General features: G+C 42.0%; 2 protein-coding genes across 2 annotated transcripts in view; both read left to right on the top strand.

Moving 5' to 3' along the window:
- Window positions 1-16,365, top strand: part of PLAC1 (placenta enriched 1) — a 179,562-nt gene that overhangs the window by 42,674 nt on the left and 120,523 nt on the right. The window lies entirely within an intron of this gene.
- On the top strand, window positions 5,570-6,170 carry LOC116582758 (40S ribosomal protein S27-like). The gene has a single exon (XM_032330474.1). It carries the CDS (start codon window positions 5,818-5,820, stop codon window positions 6,121-6,123), a length of 306 nt encoding a protein of 101 aa, XP_032186365.1. The 5' UTR covers window positions 5,570-5,817; the 3' UTR covers window positions 6,124-6,170.

Here is a 16,365-nt window from a genome sequence, read left to right as displayed (position 1 = left end):
CTTAACTGACTGAGCCACCCAGGTGCTCCTTAAAGATTTTATGTATTTGAGAGAGAGAGAGAGAGTGGGCAAGAGAGAGAGAGAGAGAATGAGTGGGGAGGGAGGGGCAGAGGGAGAGAGACAACTAGACTCCCTCCTGACCAGGGAGCCAGACATGTGGCTTGATCCTAGGATCATGACCTGAGCTGAAGGCAGATGCTTAACTGACTGAGCTGCCCAGGCACCCCAAAGTTTTCAGTCTTTATACCATTAAATTTTATGTTAGCTATGAGTTTTTCATAGATGCCATTTGACAGACTGAGGAAGTTACTTTCTATTCCTAGTTTGTTGAATGTTTTTATCATGAAAAGATACAGGATTTTGTCAAATATTTGTCCTGCATCTATTGAGATGAATGTGTGGCTTTTGTCCTTTGTTCTATTACTATAGCATATTATAGGGATTGATTTTCATATGTTGAACCAACCTTGAATTCCTGGGGAAAAAATCCCACTTGGTCATTGTGTATAATCCTTTTTATACATTGCTGATTTCAATATTGGGGTACAGTTGACCCTTGAGCAACACGGGCTTGAAATGCGTAGGTCTGCTTATATGTAGATCTTTTTCAATAAACACAGTACAGTAGTATAAATGTATTTTCTCTGGATTTTCTTTTTTTTTTTTTTTTAAGAAAGAGAGAGGGCGGGGGAGGGGCAGAGGGAGAGGGAGAGAGTGAATCCAAAGCAGGCTCCAGTGCAGAGCCTGACACAGGGTTCAGTCCCACAACCCTGAGATCATGACCCAAGCTGAAACCAAGAGTTGGATGTTCAACCAACTTAGCCACCCAGGCTCCCCTCCCTAATGATTCCCTTAACATTTTCTTTTCTCTAGTTTATGTTATTGTAAGAATATAGTATATAATACATATAACATATAAAATATGTGTCAGTTGACTGTTTACGTTTTTGGTGAGGCTTTCAGTCATCAGTAGGCTATTAGTTAAGTTCTTGGGGAATCAAAAGTTACATGTGGATTTTTTACTACATGGGGGGATTGGTGCCCCTGTCCCCTGCATTCTTCAAGGATCAACTATATTTTGTTGAAGACTTTTTATTATTTCGGTAACATACACACAACATAAAATTCACCATTTCAATCATTTCAATGTGTCCAATTCAGCAGCAGTTGGTACATTCACACTGTTGTGCAATCATCAGTGCTATGTAGTTCCAGAACATTTTCATCACTCCAGAAGGAAACCCCATACACATTTAACAGTTACTCCTCATTCTCCTCTCTTCCTAGCCCTTGGCAACCACTAGTCTACTTTTTGTCTCCATGGATTCACCCATTCTGCATTTTGTTGAGGATTTTTTCATCTGTATTCATAAAGAGTATTTGTCCATAGTTTTGCCCAGGTGTGAGGCAAAAATGAAATTCTTTCTATTTAGAGAATGACTATTATAAATTCTTTATCAGTAAGCAACCCATAAAGAGGGGACCTAGCCTTTCTGCCAAATACAGTCATTCACAGGCCCCTTTGTATCCAATTCATTTGGCAAGGGAGGGAGTTATACAGGGAGAAGGAGGCGAGCAGTCTTTCAGCTTTGTCTCCCTTCTGTCTTGTGAGAAGGAAGGACTCTGAGAAAAGTGCTGCTCAGCATGACTCCAGGCAAAATGTAAACATTTGTTCTCTTTGCCCTCAAATCTCCCTCTTATGCTGCTGTGTCCAGCCCCTAGTGGCCTCAAGTAGCCAGGTCCTGGGATTAGATCTCTGAGGTCGCTGGCCCCTCGTTGGGACCTTAGGCCCTGAGACTACTCTCATAATTGGTTCCCTGTTGAGTGCTCCTTCCCCACAAGCCCTACTAACTGACCAGATGGCATCTACTTGCTTGAGTCACGTGTTCTTGTTTGCTAAGGCCTCCCTAAGTTACCCTGTCCAAATTCTCTGATCATGAGGAATGTCAAGCCCTGAAGCTGTTAAAAGGAAAAAAAAAAAAAAAAGGTGACTTGGGAGAGTCCAAGTCTCTTGGAGAGGCCAAGAAGGAGGTATTTCTGGAGAGCAGGGTGTTCTTTAGGTATTTTTCAAGTAATGTACAAAGGCAAGTTCGTTATTTGGCAAAGGTGGTTAAGGGAATGGGGAGTGAGAGGTCATACTCCTACCCTCACAGTGCCCCTCAGAGCCGAAGTCCACCCTACTGCTTTGTTGAGAGCCAGAAGTCTCTGGCAACATTTTTTTTCCCTTCATGGAGGCTTCCTGGCTCACACTTCTCCAGACCCCAAAGACACTCACAGGTTCGAGATGATGTCATTGGAGTGTTTTCAGATAGAGAATTTAAGACTTTCTCTGACTTCATGTGCTTTGTGTTTACAGCTGAACTCAAACTTTACAAGACTTAGGTTCATTTACCTTTAGTCAAAAATTCCCTTTCTTGGCTCCATTTCTAAATATACATGGGCCTCTAAGTCTTCTTGGCCATCAGGTACCTATTGATCATAAGTGCTACATACCTAGGTGGGACTAATGTGGTTGACATGTCCTTTGAAGTTGAAATAGCTTTGGAAATGAGTGCAGTATTGCTCACATGATGTCAACTCACATGTTTGAAATATAGTGTGTGCCATTTGACAGGCTTCAAGCACATGGAAAGACAGTCATTCTTCTTAAAGAACCAGAGACTCAAGAATAGGGGAGTGCCTTCCCATCAGGGTCTGCTTCTTTGATGAAGAATGCTATTTCTGGGGCATCTGGGTGGCTCAGTCTGTTGAGCATCTGACTCTTGATTTCGACTCAGGTCATGATCTCAGCATCCTAGGACTGAAACCTGTGTGGGGTTTCATACTCAGTGGCGAGTCTGCTTAAGGATTCTCTCCCTTTCCTTTGGCCCTCTCTCACCACTCATGTTCTCTCTCTCAAATAAATAAATAAATCTTTAAAAAAAGAATGTTATTTCTGACCCTTGGGAAAGCAGAGGGATATTTGAATAGTTTTGGAATTTTAGTAGGCAGACCTACTCTTCACCCCTGCCATTACTGTGGGGGGCAGTCCCCACTGAATCCCTAAGCTTTTTTCTTACACCTGCATGGATGATAAAAGCAGTTTGCCAGATGTACACAATGTACTTCTCCCTGAAGAGTATTCCAGATGGTTCAGTGTTGGCCATTTTCATGGCCAAACTAGAGAAGGCAAATCCTGTAAGTAAGCTCCCACTTCTCCTGTCTTCACTCCTAGCAGGCCTTAGAGCACTCTTTTCCATCAAGTTGGGTTGAGACCACAGAATCCTCAATTCAGCACCCCCCAGCAATCTAGACCAGTTGCCTGGAGTTGATATACAAAATAATAATAATAACTAACATTTTACTGAGGACTTACAGGTCATGCACTGGCTCAGTGCAGTACATGCATTTTTTTTAATTCACACATTACTCTTTTTATGATACTATTACTTTATAGACAAGAAAACCAAGGCCAAGGGAAGTTATTTTTGCCAAGGTCAAACTGGCAGAACCTGGGCTAGAATTCTGTTCTGACTTCAGAGACTGACCTTTCCACCATTACATTATGCCAGTTCATTCATTCAACTCAACAAGTATTTAATCTGCTTTATGGCACTGTTAGAACGAAGTTGGCACCATTCTAAGCACTGGGGGTACAGCAATCAGAAGAGCTCTATCCAGTAGAACAGGATGCTATGTGGGCCTCCTGGAGGAAGGATCAATGACCCAACAGTGGGTGATATGTCCATTTACTAGCAGGATGAGGGATCTCCAAAATGTGAGAGCTCCAAATTTGAGCACAGGATGTGTATGAAAAACACAAGGCAAAGGAGCGGTGGTGGAGTTTGAGCTCAGCTCTGCTCCCATCAGGGCTCTGTGTGCTTAGTATAAGCAGTGGCTCTTGCTTGAGGTGGAGAACAGGCCCATTCATCTCTATAACTCTCTAAAGGTCAACCACCCAGGGCCTCTCTAACCATAGGCCAGCCTGTAGCTTCTCAAACACCCCAGGTCTGCTTTTCTTTTTTGCCATTAGCAGCTGGATGTGTGAAGCTCACAGCTCCCTGCAAGGAGCCCTGGGGCAGGTCACAGGTGGGGCTGAGCTCACCCTTCCTATAGATATGTTTCTCCCTTGTGAAGGGCAAGGAGATAGATCAAAGGACACCTGGGCCCATTTGCTTGATAGGGAGACCCGGGGGAGCTGGAAAGGAAGAGGGAGGAGGGGACTGGGGCAGCCTAGAGCCGTGCCATGATTTATTGACTTGTTTTGCTCCTGCACTTCTGTTTACCCAGCTGGGCCTGCTGCTGCCCAGGGTACCGGCATGTGCATAGCCACTCTGGCCAGCCTTTGGGGTAGCATCCGAGAGAGCTATGGACTTGGCCAGCTCCTGGCAAAATTGAAGCAGTTGAGTTTGTGTTTTCTATTTGCAAGTTCCCAGCCCCACTAGGCTTTCTCTCACCTCCATGGGGCACCCCTCCACACACACACAGACACACCCAAGTCTCAGCCATGAGGCCCCTCAGCCCTTCTTTTCCTTGGTAGAAAATGATGTTCCCCGGGCTTCTAAGTCACACTTACATGAACAGGTAAACATCTGCCAAAAGCCTCAAGCCTAATTCTTCTAGCATTTTCAAATGCTGGATACTTTTTAAAAATTAGTCCATTCAAGAGCAGATTGCCTCCGGAGAGGAAGTGAAACAAATAGCTTATGGAAGAGTTGTGGGTCCAAGAACATGAACCAAGTCCAGAGTCCAGGTGTGGCTTCTTTTGGCTAATTGATGAACAAAGTTAATACAAATCCCAGCATCTCAATGATGCTCGCTGCCTGGCTTACACAGCAATAGAGAAGTCTTGACAGCCCCCAAAGTAGAATGATTTCGGAACTCTGTGTGTGTGTGTGTGTGTGTGTGTGAGAGAGAGTGTGTGTTCATGCATGTGTGTGTGCAGGAGGGGGGGCGGCCAGGATTTCAGGATCCAATGGGCCGTTCCAGGCACATGTGGTCAGTGGTCTGTCAATGGGTAGAGTCAGCTCTACTATTCTTACAAACCAACCCAGTCTAAAACCAAACAGAAGGAACTGGTGGAAGAGGGCCTCTGGGCCTTGCATGGGCACTGGGAGTGATGCGTCTGAGTTAGACGAGCCTGACTAGGGGTTTCCAATCCAAGCTCTGCTACTTATTAACTGTTTGGCCTTAGGCAAGTGGCTTAGCCTTTCTGTGTCTCAGTAGAAGACTCTGTTACAGGGGAGTAACACTCACCTTACTCCGTTGTTGTGAAGATTAAGCACAAGAGTGTGCCAACCACTGAGCAACTGGTCTACCCGCTAATAATACCTGGTGGAGGCTGTTGGCAGTCCAAGATGAGCATTCTGGAGAGCAGAGCATGGGGCACTGGAGAGCTTTAGCCCTTTGGGCACTCATGCCTAATGTTTCCACACTTCAGAGGGAAGTTTGGAAGATGGAAGCAATGTAAGCAAAAGGTGGTATGTCCATACAGTGGCATATCATTCAGCCCTAAACAGGGAGGAAATTCTGACACGTGCTGTACACGACAGATGAAACTTGAAGACATGAGGCTAAGTGAAATCAGCCTGTCACCAAAAAAAAAAAAAAAATGAAAATTCTGTATGATTCTGCTTACATGGAGGCACCTAGAGTAGTCACATTCCTAGTGACAGAAAGTAGAATGGTGGTTGCCAGGGGCTTGAAGTCGGGGCAAAAGGAGAGTTGTTTAATGTGCAGTTTCAGTCTGGGAAGACGAAAAGAGGTCTGGAGAAAGATGCCGTGCCACAGGGTGAATGCGCTTAATGCCCCTGAACTGGACACTTGAAAATTGCTAACATGTCAATTTTATGGCCTTTCTGGTGCCGACAACCACCCCACCAGAAGGACCTCCTCACGAAGGACCTCCTCCACCCATCCCTGGAAGAGGTGAAGAGGAAGCGCAAGAAGAAGAAGCACCTGGCACAGAGCCCCGGCTCCTGCTTCACAGGCATGAAGTGCTTGGGATCCAACAGAGTCACTACTGTCTTGAGCCATGTACAAATCGTAGTTTTGTGTGTTGGCTGCTCCACTGTCCTCTGCCAGCCCACGGGAGGAAAAGCGAGGCTTACAGAAGCAGGTTCCTCCAAGCAGACGCAGCACTGAAAGCACCCAAGACGAAGAGGAGTGGGAAATGATCCCAATACACACATTTTGGATTTAAAAAAATGTCGGGGCACCAGGCGACTCAGTTGGTGAAGCCTCCGACCTTGATTTCAGCTCAGGTCCTGATCTCAGGGTCCTGATCTCTGTTTCTCTCCCTCTCCATCACTCTCTCCCTCTTAAATAAATAAATAAATAAATAAAATCTTTTTAAAAATGTCAATTTTATGTTCTGTGTGTGTTGCTGCAATTAAAATGAAAAAATGTGGAGAATTACTGGGATTCGGGGTATACCAGTAAGGAATGAGAGAAAAAAAAGAAAAGCTCTGACAAAGAGATGGACACCCCCAGGGAAAGCCTTGCTGGGATTCTACTCTAGTCTACCCTACTATGAGAGGGGAGCCGATTTCCGTAAAGGGACAGAGACAGACAGACAGAAAAAAACAGAAGCGAGAGAGGAGAGGGTTATCAGTGTCAAACAAAAGCTGCGGAGGAATGAAGGTTTCTGAGCTCTGAAAGTGCAGCAAGCCAGGAGGAGAGAGGAAGACTCCCTCTGGAGACCGTGGTCAGTCCCGGTGGGGGTGAGTCCCCAAGCCAATTCGGGCCTCAGCTGTGTGCAGATGGGGAAACCTCAGGAGACAAGGAGGAGGTGGTTTGGGCTGGCCAGAGGTAAAAACAGCAGATCCACAAATGCCAGGGCCTCAGCTCCCTGCCACTTCACAAGCAGAGCGGCTGGGACCAGTGGCGGGGACCTCTTTCCCCAGTCTCAATCCTTGTAGGCTCCATAGGGCCCCTGGAGGTTGCCTTCTCCTTTGGTTCAGCTGCCTGACTTCCCTGGAGAGGAGGTGGTGTGGGGGTGGGGGGGGGGAGGGGGTCGGTGGCCGGTCCTCACATTCCCAGGTGCCCACTTCCTCACCCAGCCATGCTGCCCCTGCACACGTGGCCCCGGGCCGTGTAGACACACCTGAGTCCAGGAACGACCCAAGCTGCAGGGAACCCAGCCCAGGCACGGAGGTAATTAGGCACGTCTTCTCTGCTCCTGAAGTAATGTTTGTCCTTCAAATTCTGCCAACCAAAATGGCTCAGGCTCTGATTTACCATCACCACGTTATGTCATACTTCCTTACTGCTTTTATGACCAAGAAAGACGCCAGGCACAGTAGCCATATTATGTCCTAGTAAACTCCTGCCTAAATTAAGTCACTATTTCTGGTCCCTGTCGCTGGTCAAAAATGACATCCAAGGGTAATTGGTGTTTTAGGGGCACATTTTAAGGCAAATGCAAAAAAAAAAAAAATGAATGTGCCTATTTTCTGGCTGAAATTTGCATCCGTCTTTTTACCCTCTCTTGGCAAACATGTTTTATGTTTATTTAAATGGTCCTTAATAAAAACGTACAGCTGCAAAGCATCTTACTACTCAATGCTTTCTGGTTAAGAAAATTGCCCATAATCACAGTTGACTTTCCTATTCGTAACACAATATTATTTTTCATTGGAGCGTGGCTGTGGCCCAAGGTGCAAACATTACAAACGCAGTGGGAGGCTTATCAGAGGTCGCAAGCACTTCATTCATTCAGTCCTTCAGTCAATCAACAAACTGGTTTTGTGGACTTATTAGGTGGGGTTTTAGACCTTTTGGAGCGGAGGGAAAAGCACATGCAGAGGCGTGTGAGAGCATGGCAGGTCACTGATGTGACAAGAGGAGCCATTGTTAGCCACAGCTGATGTGTTGTGATTGGTTGTAAAGTGTTACCATAAATAATTTGTCTCTGAGAGGAGTGAACATACCGACATTGCCGAGTGATTTACTATTACTTACAAGTTGGAATGGATTCAAGGTTATCCTTCTAATAACAGCATCGCTCGTGCCTGCTTGTGTTTCAGTATGTTTTAATGAGAGAGAAAAGGGCCCAATTAATAGCTGGTGTGCCAAAAATCGTGTAGTCCCCAAGTACACCCATGAGGATATGTCACGCATGTGAATGTCATCTGTCAGTTGTCTTGCGGTTTCGAATTGGAGCAGCCCACACGGTGTGTGTTATTGGGAGAGTGAAGAGAGATGAATTTGGGGAGGCGGGATGGGTAGGTGTAGGTTTTCAGAGCTGTAGTACCCACATTTTCATTTGGATTGCCCCCAAATTTTGCATAGCAAGTTGTCATTGAAATTGCTGCTCATTTGTGAGGTTCCAGTATTTCCCCCGATACAGAGATGAGATCTTAATTAGTAACTGTCAACCCATTCTCGCAAATTTAGCTTGTTTTGGAGAACCCATAATTATACTTTTGCAGTCAACTCCTTCTAGCATTGGCCACATTGTGTGTTGAGCTCCTAAAAATTAGAATGTGATCGAAGAGGCAGTTTTCAGGTTAGGTTTCATGGAGTGATTGTATTGGGGACTTCATATGTCTTGGAAAACAGATGGAAAATCCCAGTAATGAGTCAACCTAGAAAAAGGAACTTAACTAATAATGAACTTGATATGCTATCTCTCTTAGGTCCATGGAGGGCTGTTGGGGTACAGAGAAAGGATGCCTATGTTGCCTTACCTTTCCAATATAAAATGGATTTCTGGACTTGACCAGAAGAGATTAAGAGTGATACCTCATGTGATGTGCAAATAAAATAACTGATTGGCTTGGTGCTCTGATTGGAAGGGTACTCAAAATGTTTCCCTGCCCCTGAAAACACTCTCCCACTGGTGCTTGATTTTCTAATATTAGAAATTGTGGTGGAATCATTTGTTTTAAAATTATGCTTTAGGGGTACCTGGATGGCTCAGTCGGTGAAGCAAATGCCTTTGGCTCAGGTCATGATCCCAGAGTCCTGGGATTGAGCCCCACATTGGGCTCCCTGCTCAGCGAGGAGTCTGCTTCTCCCTCTAACCCTCCCCCTTCTCGTGCTCTCTCTGTAACTCTCTCTCTCTCCCTCAAATAAATAAATAAAATCTTTTTTAAAAATTATGCTTTGTTCTTTGAACTATTTTATTATTTTCTATTTCTATGCTTTGGGAAAGGAGGGTAGTTCTCTTGAAAATAAGAAGCGCATTCAGGAATTAACTGGAAGCCTCCTAGGATTGTTGTTAGAAAACCAGTTGTGTGTAGATAAAACCTCAGTAATTAATCAGTGAGCATCTAGCCGCCAAATATCTGATGGGAGGGAGGAGGCCCTCTCCTTCGAGAGGGGGAAAATGACTCCCTTCTGATTGAAAAAGCACCATCCCAGACCTTCTTGCTGCTGACATGCAGATGTACATCTGGCTGTAATCTCTTGCTCCCTGCTAGCCTTTGCCAAGCTGTGTGGATCAGAAATCCAGTTTCTCCCCCATGGAAAGAGACAGAGAGAAATTGAATAGTGAGATAGTTAAAATTCTGAGCACTGGCTAGGAGAAGGAACATGCCCAAAGCAATAAAACAACTCTCACTTAAAAACCGTGGCTGCAGAAATATTCGAGCCATTTAAACAACTGGCAGAGTTGATTGGGGGTGAAGGGAATAGGAGTCTCCAAGCTCTGGACGAGACTTGATACTCAGCAGACAAACCAAGAAATATTTAAATTGTGTTCAGTCCACTCCAGGTTGATGAGCAGGATAGAATCAATGTTTGATCAAATTTGAAGGGATTTGTTTGCATGTAGGTGTCCATGTTTCCATAAACCTGGCTCTAAATTTCATTCCATGCGGAGTTGTTTTAAATGCAGTTCTATTTATAAAGAATAAAACCATCACTGAGTGAGAAAATGTTTTATTCTCTCTGAGCTGTCCAACCTAACGGGAGACTATCACTTGGTCGGAGTGATGGCAATGCATGGTGCCTCAAGCTTTGGATTAAACACTGAAGCCTTCTTTAAAAATAAAAGTGTCCCGGGGCACCTGGGTGGCTCAGTGGGTTAAGGCCTCTGCCTTCAGCTCAGGTCATGATCCCAGGGTCCTGGGATCGAGCCCCGCATCGGGCTCTCGCTCGGCGGGGAGCTTGCCTCCCTTCCTCTCTGTCTCTCTCTCTGCCTGCCTCTCTGCCTACTTGTGATCTCTGTCTATCAAAAAAAAATGAATAAAATCTTTTAAAAAAATAAAAAATAAAAATAAAAGTGTCCCTGGAAAGGTTAACATATAAGTTACTAGTACCTTAATATGGTGGTTCCCTAAATTGAATATTTAACAGAAGCATCTCACACCACACCTTTCACTTATACTGAGAGCTTTCAAAATACAGGGAAGTTCAGAGAAGAATATAGCAAGTACGTATGTTCTTGCCATGCACAGTGGAAATACACTGCCACATTTATTTTGTTTTCCATTTTTTAAAGATTTATTTATTTGAGAGAAAGAGAGGAAGAGAGAATCTTCAAGCAGACTCCCCACAGAGCACAGAGACTGACACGGGGCTCGATCCCACCAACCCTGAGATCACACCCTGAGTGGAAACCAAGAGTCCGATGTTTAACTGACTGAGCCACCCAGGTGCTCCATCTTCCTTTTTTTTTTTTTTTTAAATAAAAAGAGTAAAATACGTAAGGAAAAGCTGAAGTTCCCTTTATCTCCCACTTACTGTCAACCTGTTCTCAGCATTGTTTTCTGAGATCAGTCCATGTAGGTATGTACTAATTTCAGTCATCTCACTGCTGAACAGCAACCTACAGTACAACCATTGGCACTTAATTTTCTCATTCCCCGGTTGATGTACATTTAGATTGTTTCCAATTTATTTTGCTACTGGTCCTACCAGTGGTCTACATGTTCCCATGACACCATACCACTGGCAACTTCTGAGTTTTAATTTTTGCCAGTCTGACAGTATTTCCCTGAATACTAAATACTATTTTCCCTGAGCATCTTTTCATATATTTGTAGATCATTCCAGGTCCTTCTGCTCATTGCCTATTGGTATTCTTTGCCCATTTTTCTTTTGGGTTGGTTGCCTTTTCAAAATATATTTATTATATATCTTTTGGATATGTTTTCTTTTTAAATTTTGTGTGTGGCAAATGTCTTCCCCACTGTATGACTTGTCTTTAACTTTATAGTATCATTTCTTTTTCTATAGACATTTTAATATTTAATGCAGTCACGTTTATCAGTCTTTTCTATTAAAATTTGTGAGTTTGTGTGCATGTGTGATTAATAAATTCTTCCTTACTCCAAGATCACAAAGGTACTCTATATTTGCATCAAAATGTTATAAAATTTTGCTTTTAACATTTAGATCTTTGGGGTACCTGGCTGGCTCAATTGGAAGAATATGTGACTTCTGATCTTGGGGTTATAAATTCGAGGCCCACATGGGGTTTAGAGATTATTTAAATGAATGAAGTTAAAAAAATAACATTTAGATCTTTAATTCACTTCAAAATAATTCTTAGGTAGGATTTAAATGTTATCTAATTTTATCTTTTCTCACATGGATAATTTTAATAGCATTTATTAAAAGTCTATCATATCTTCCATGATTTATATATTTTTTAAAGATTTTATTTATTTATTTGAAAGAGAGAGAGCACACATGAGTGGGGGTTGGGAAAGGCAGAGGGAGAAGCAGACTCCCTGCTGAACAGAGAGCCTGATGCGGGACTCGATCCCAGGACCATGGGATCATGCAACTGAGCTAAAGGTATATACTTAAGTGACTGAGCCACCCAGGCACCCCTCTTCCATGATTTATAATCAATGTCTGTCATATACCTACTCCCCACAGATTTATATGAGTTATTTTTAGGCTCTTTTTTTATTCCACTGATCTATTTACCCATATGCCAATATGGCACTGTTTTAAAATTGCTATAACATGATAAGTCTTGATAATCTATCCTCCATTCTTCTTCAAAATTTTTTTTCTATTCTTGGTGCCTTACTCTTCAGCATAAACTGTAAGATCAGCTTGTTAAGATCCATTAAAAATCCTTTGCAATGTTGATTGAACCTGAATTAAATTTATAGATTAAATTGAAGATAATTGACATCTCATACCTGATCACAGTTTATCTTTCAAAAGTTCTTATGTCACTGTAATTATGGAGACACAGGGTGATGGAAATGTATTATAGAGACATCCCCTATTACTGTTCACCCATTTTCTCACCGTGGTCACGTTTTGTTTTTTTTTTACACAGCTTTATTGAGGAACAATTGATATAGTGAAAGCTGGATGTATTTGATGTATACAATTTGATAGTTTGAAGATATGCATATACTTGTGAAATGATTACCACAATCAGGTGATAATCATATCCATCACCTCTCAAAATTTCCTCCTCCCCCTTTTCGGTGGTTGTTGTTTTAGGGTAAGGAACTTCACATGAGACCTACCCCTTAACAAATTTTTAAGTGTAAAATACTCAATTATTGACTATAGGCACAATGTTGTACTGCAGATCTCTCGAACTTACTTGTCTTACGTAACTGAAACTTCATATCAGCAATTACGTCTTATATAACTAAAGTACAATATCAAAACCAGGAATCTGACACTGGCGCAATGTTTGTGTATAGTTCTAAGCTTTTCATCATGTGTAGATTTGTATAGGCACCACTGCAATTAAGATACAGAACTAGTCTATCACCACAAAGGTATCCCTCATGCTACCCCATTATAGTTAACACCCACCCTGTCTCTAACCTGCAGAAACCACTAATCTGTTCATCTCTACAATAGTAACATTTTAGGAATGTTATATAAATGGAATCATACAGGGGTGCTTGGTGGCTCAGTTGGTTGAGCATCTGCCTTCAGCTCAGGTCTGATCCCAGGGTCCAGGGATCGAGCCATGTGTCAGGCTCCCTGCTGAGTGGGGAGCCTGCTTGTCCCTCTCTCTCTGCTGGTCCCCCTGCTTGTGCTCTCTCTCTCTCTCTCTGTTAAATAAATAAATAAAATCTTTTTTAAAAATAAAATATAAATGGAATCATATAGTATGTGACTTTTTGAGAGTGTCTTTTAAAAAAATTTATCATAATTCCCTGGATAGTCATCCAAGTTGTTATGTGTATCAGTAGTTTTCTCCTTTTTCTGGCTGAACATAAGTCCATGTGGATGTAGCACAGGTTTTTGAACCATTCACCTGTTGAGTGACATTTCAGACATCTCCATTTTTTTATGCTGTTTGTTCTTTTGTTTCTTTTTTTTTTTTAATCTTCCTGTGTGGGTTACTTGAGCGTTTTTTAGAATTTCATTTTGATTTACCTACAGTTTTCCAAGAGTATCTCTTGGTATAGAGATACTGTTCTATACAAAGATTACTATACTAACTGATGTCATTTTTGCCTAGTAAAGCAAAATGTGAAAAATTTGCCTTCCTTTACATCCCTTTACTTCCTCCCCAGTTTGTAATATAATTGTCTTAAATATTTCCTCTATAGGTGCACTTGGGTCGCTCAGTTGGTTAAGGGTCTGACTTCAGCTCAGGTCATGATCTCAGGGTCCTGGGATTGAGCCCCAAGTGCTTGAGGGATTGAGTTCAGTGGGGAGCCTGCCTCTCCCTCTCCCTTTGCCCCTCCCCCTGCTCATGCTCACTCTCTCTCTGTCACTCTCTATTTATTTATACATAAATAAAATCTTTAAAAAATATTTCCTCCATATACATTGATAAACATATTCGACAATTTTTTTTTATTCAACCAGCGAACAATTTAGAAAACTCAAAAGAAGAAGAAAAGCCTCTTGTATTTACCCTTATTTTTTGCTTTTCCTTTGTTTCTCCTTACTTCCTGATGTTCTAAGATCCCTTTTTTTAAAAAAAAAAAAAATTCTTTCTTTCTTTTTGGAGAACTTCCTTTACTCATTCTTAAAGTGTTGGTGTACTAGTGGCAAATTCTTTTAATTTTCCTTCTTCTGAGGATGTCTTGATTTCCCCTTCAATTCCGAAGGATATTTTTGCTGGATGGAGAAGTCCGTGTTGGTGGTTTTTTTCTTCCAGCACTTGAAAAACATTATTGCCACTTCCTGTGACCTCCACAGATTTTGAATAGAAACCCACTGTCACTGGAATCGTTTTTCCCTGATAGGTAAAAGTATCATTTCTCTCTGACTCTTTCAAGACTTTTTCTTTGTTTTTAGTTTTCAGAAGTTTGACCATGTGTCTCAGCCTGGATTCCTTTGGGTTTATCCTCTTTGGGATCCCCCAAGCTTCTTGAGTCTGTAGGTTTATGTCTTTTGCCAAATTTGAAAATTTTTCAGCCAGTATTTCTTTGATTACTTTTTCAGTCCTGCTTTCTTTCTCTTCTGGGATTCTGATGCCATGAATACTATATCTTTTGATATGATCCCGTAGGTTCTTAAGGTCCTGATCATATTTCTTTCTTCTACTTTCTCTGTTGTTCATCCTCAGTAATTTTCATTTTTTTAATCTTCAAGTTTGCTACTTCTTTTTTCTGTCTCTTCCGTTCCTCTATTGAGCCCATCCATTGAGTTTTTATTTTTTGTTTTTTTCAGCTCATCCATTGAGTTTTTTATTATAGTTATTTTGCTTTCTTAGTTCCAAAATTTCCATTTGGCTCTACTTTATATCTTCTATTTCTTTGCTAAGAGTGTTTTACCCTCTCTTTTTATATTTGTAATTACTGGCTCAAACATTTTTATGATGGCTGCCTTAAAATCTTTGTCAGGTAATTCTAATGGCTGTGTCATCTCAGTCTTGGTATCATTGATTATTTTTTCTCATTCATGTTAAAGTTTTCCTGGTTCTTGCCAATCATTTTGATATTTGGGTATATCTTATTTTTTTTAAGATTTTATTTATTTGACATGAGAGAGAGAGATCACAAGTAGGCAGAGAGGCAGGTGGGGGTGGGGGGGAAGCAGGCTCCCTGATGAGCAGAGACCCTGATGTGGGGCTTGATCCCAGGACCCTGAGATCATGACCTGAGCCAAAGGCGGTGGCCTAACCCAGTGAGCCACCCAGGCACCCCTTGGGTATATTTTATTATCGGACTTATATTGTTGAAATCTTTGGTTTCAGCAGGCCTTCTCTGACAGTGTTCAGTGGAGGAAGAAGAGGTATAACCTCATGATGGCCAGGTGGAGGTAGAAGTGTAGGCTCTCCACATAGTTGCCACTTTCACCATGGGAGGAGGGACCTTGTTACAGTCCTGGCTTCCCACTCAGCCCTCTCTGACAACACCCCAGATACCTCTTTATAGTCTGGGGAGGATGAAGTCCAAGCTGTCCACTCTGCATTTGCTGGCATGAGTGGGAGAGGGATCACTTTTTTTTCCTGTGTGTATTTAGCTGGACTAGAGAACACTTATTGTTAAAAGTTTTCTGTCCTACTGCATTTCTCTTTTGCTGGTACTTCGGCTAGAGAGAGCAGGCTTTTGTTGGGACTTTTTTGGGTCTGTCCTTCTTTGTGTTTTGGGGTTACCAGTTTCTCCAGCACCTAGTATGGGGTAGATGAGGCCAAAATAAAACAGAAGGAACTTACTAACATTTCTCATCAGTCGCCAAGGCCCTTAGCCAGTCTGTCTGAGTTTTCTCTCCACCTATCAGAGTCTTCCAAAGTTTGTTTTCTATGTAACATGAAGTTTTTACTTATACATAATGGTATGGATAGGGAAAAGTACTTCTACATCATCTTGTCCTGCAACTGGAAGTACAAGGTCATATTTTATGACTTCCAAAATTTTTCATAAAGTTCTTACACAAATATTGTGTATATGTATTTTTAGATCCTTGCTAAAAATAAATATTTTGATTAGTATCATTCCTTTTTTTAAAAAATTACATATCCTGATTGTTTCTGGTGTGTGTGTGTGTGTGTGTGTGTGTGTGTGTGTGTAGATATAGATATTACATATTTTTAAAGATTTTATTTATTTATTTGTCAGAAAAAGAGAAAGCACAAGCACAAGCAGGGGGAGCAGCAGGCAGAGGGAGAAGCAGGCTCCCCATTGAGCAGGGAGACTTATGTAGGACTCGATCCCAGGACACTGGGATCATGACCAAAGCAGTAAGCAGATGCTTAACCGTCTGAACCACCCAGGCATCCCTGTTTCTGGTATATTGAAATGAGACTGATTTTTCATATTACTATATCTATCACCCTTTTTGAATCTCTCAGTTTTAATGGCTTGTAAATCCTATTTTATTTTATATATTGACAACTATATCATCTGCAAATATGATCATTGTGTCTTTCTTTCCAATCCTTATAGATCTTATTTCTTTTTCATATACTATTGTGTTTGCTGGGTCTTCGATTACAATGTCAAACACAAGCAGTAATGACAGGCATCCTCATCTTCTTTTTTCTGAGTTTTC

The sequence above is a fragment of the Mustela erminea genome, chromosome X (genome assembly GCF_009829155.1).
Source record: "Mustela erminea isolate mMusErm1 chromosome X, mMusErm1.Pri, whole genome shotgun sequence".
Taxonomy (NCBI): Eukaryota; Metazoa; Chordata; class Mammalia; order Carnivora; family Mustelidae; genus Mustela; species Mustela erminea.
The sequence above is the reverse complement of the archived record's forward strand: the minus strand, read 5'-3'. Positions and strand labels throughout refer to the sequence as shown.

Coding starts and splice junctions, on each gene's coding strand:
- LOC116582758 (XM_032330474.1), top strand. CDS start 5,818: ATGTCAATTTTATGGCCTTTCTGGTGCCGACAACCACCCCACCAGAAG.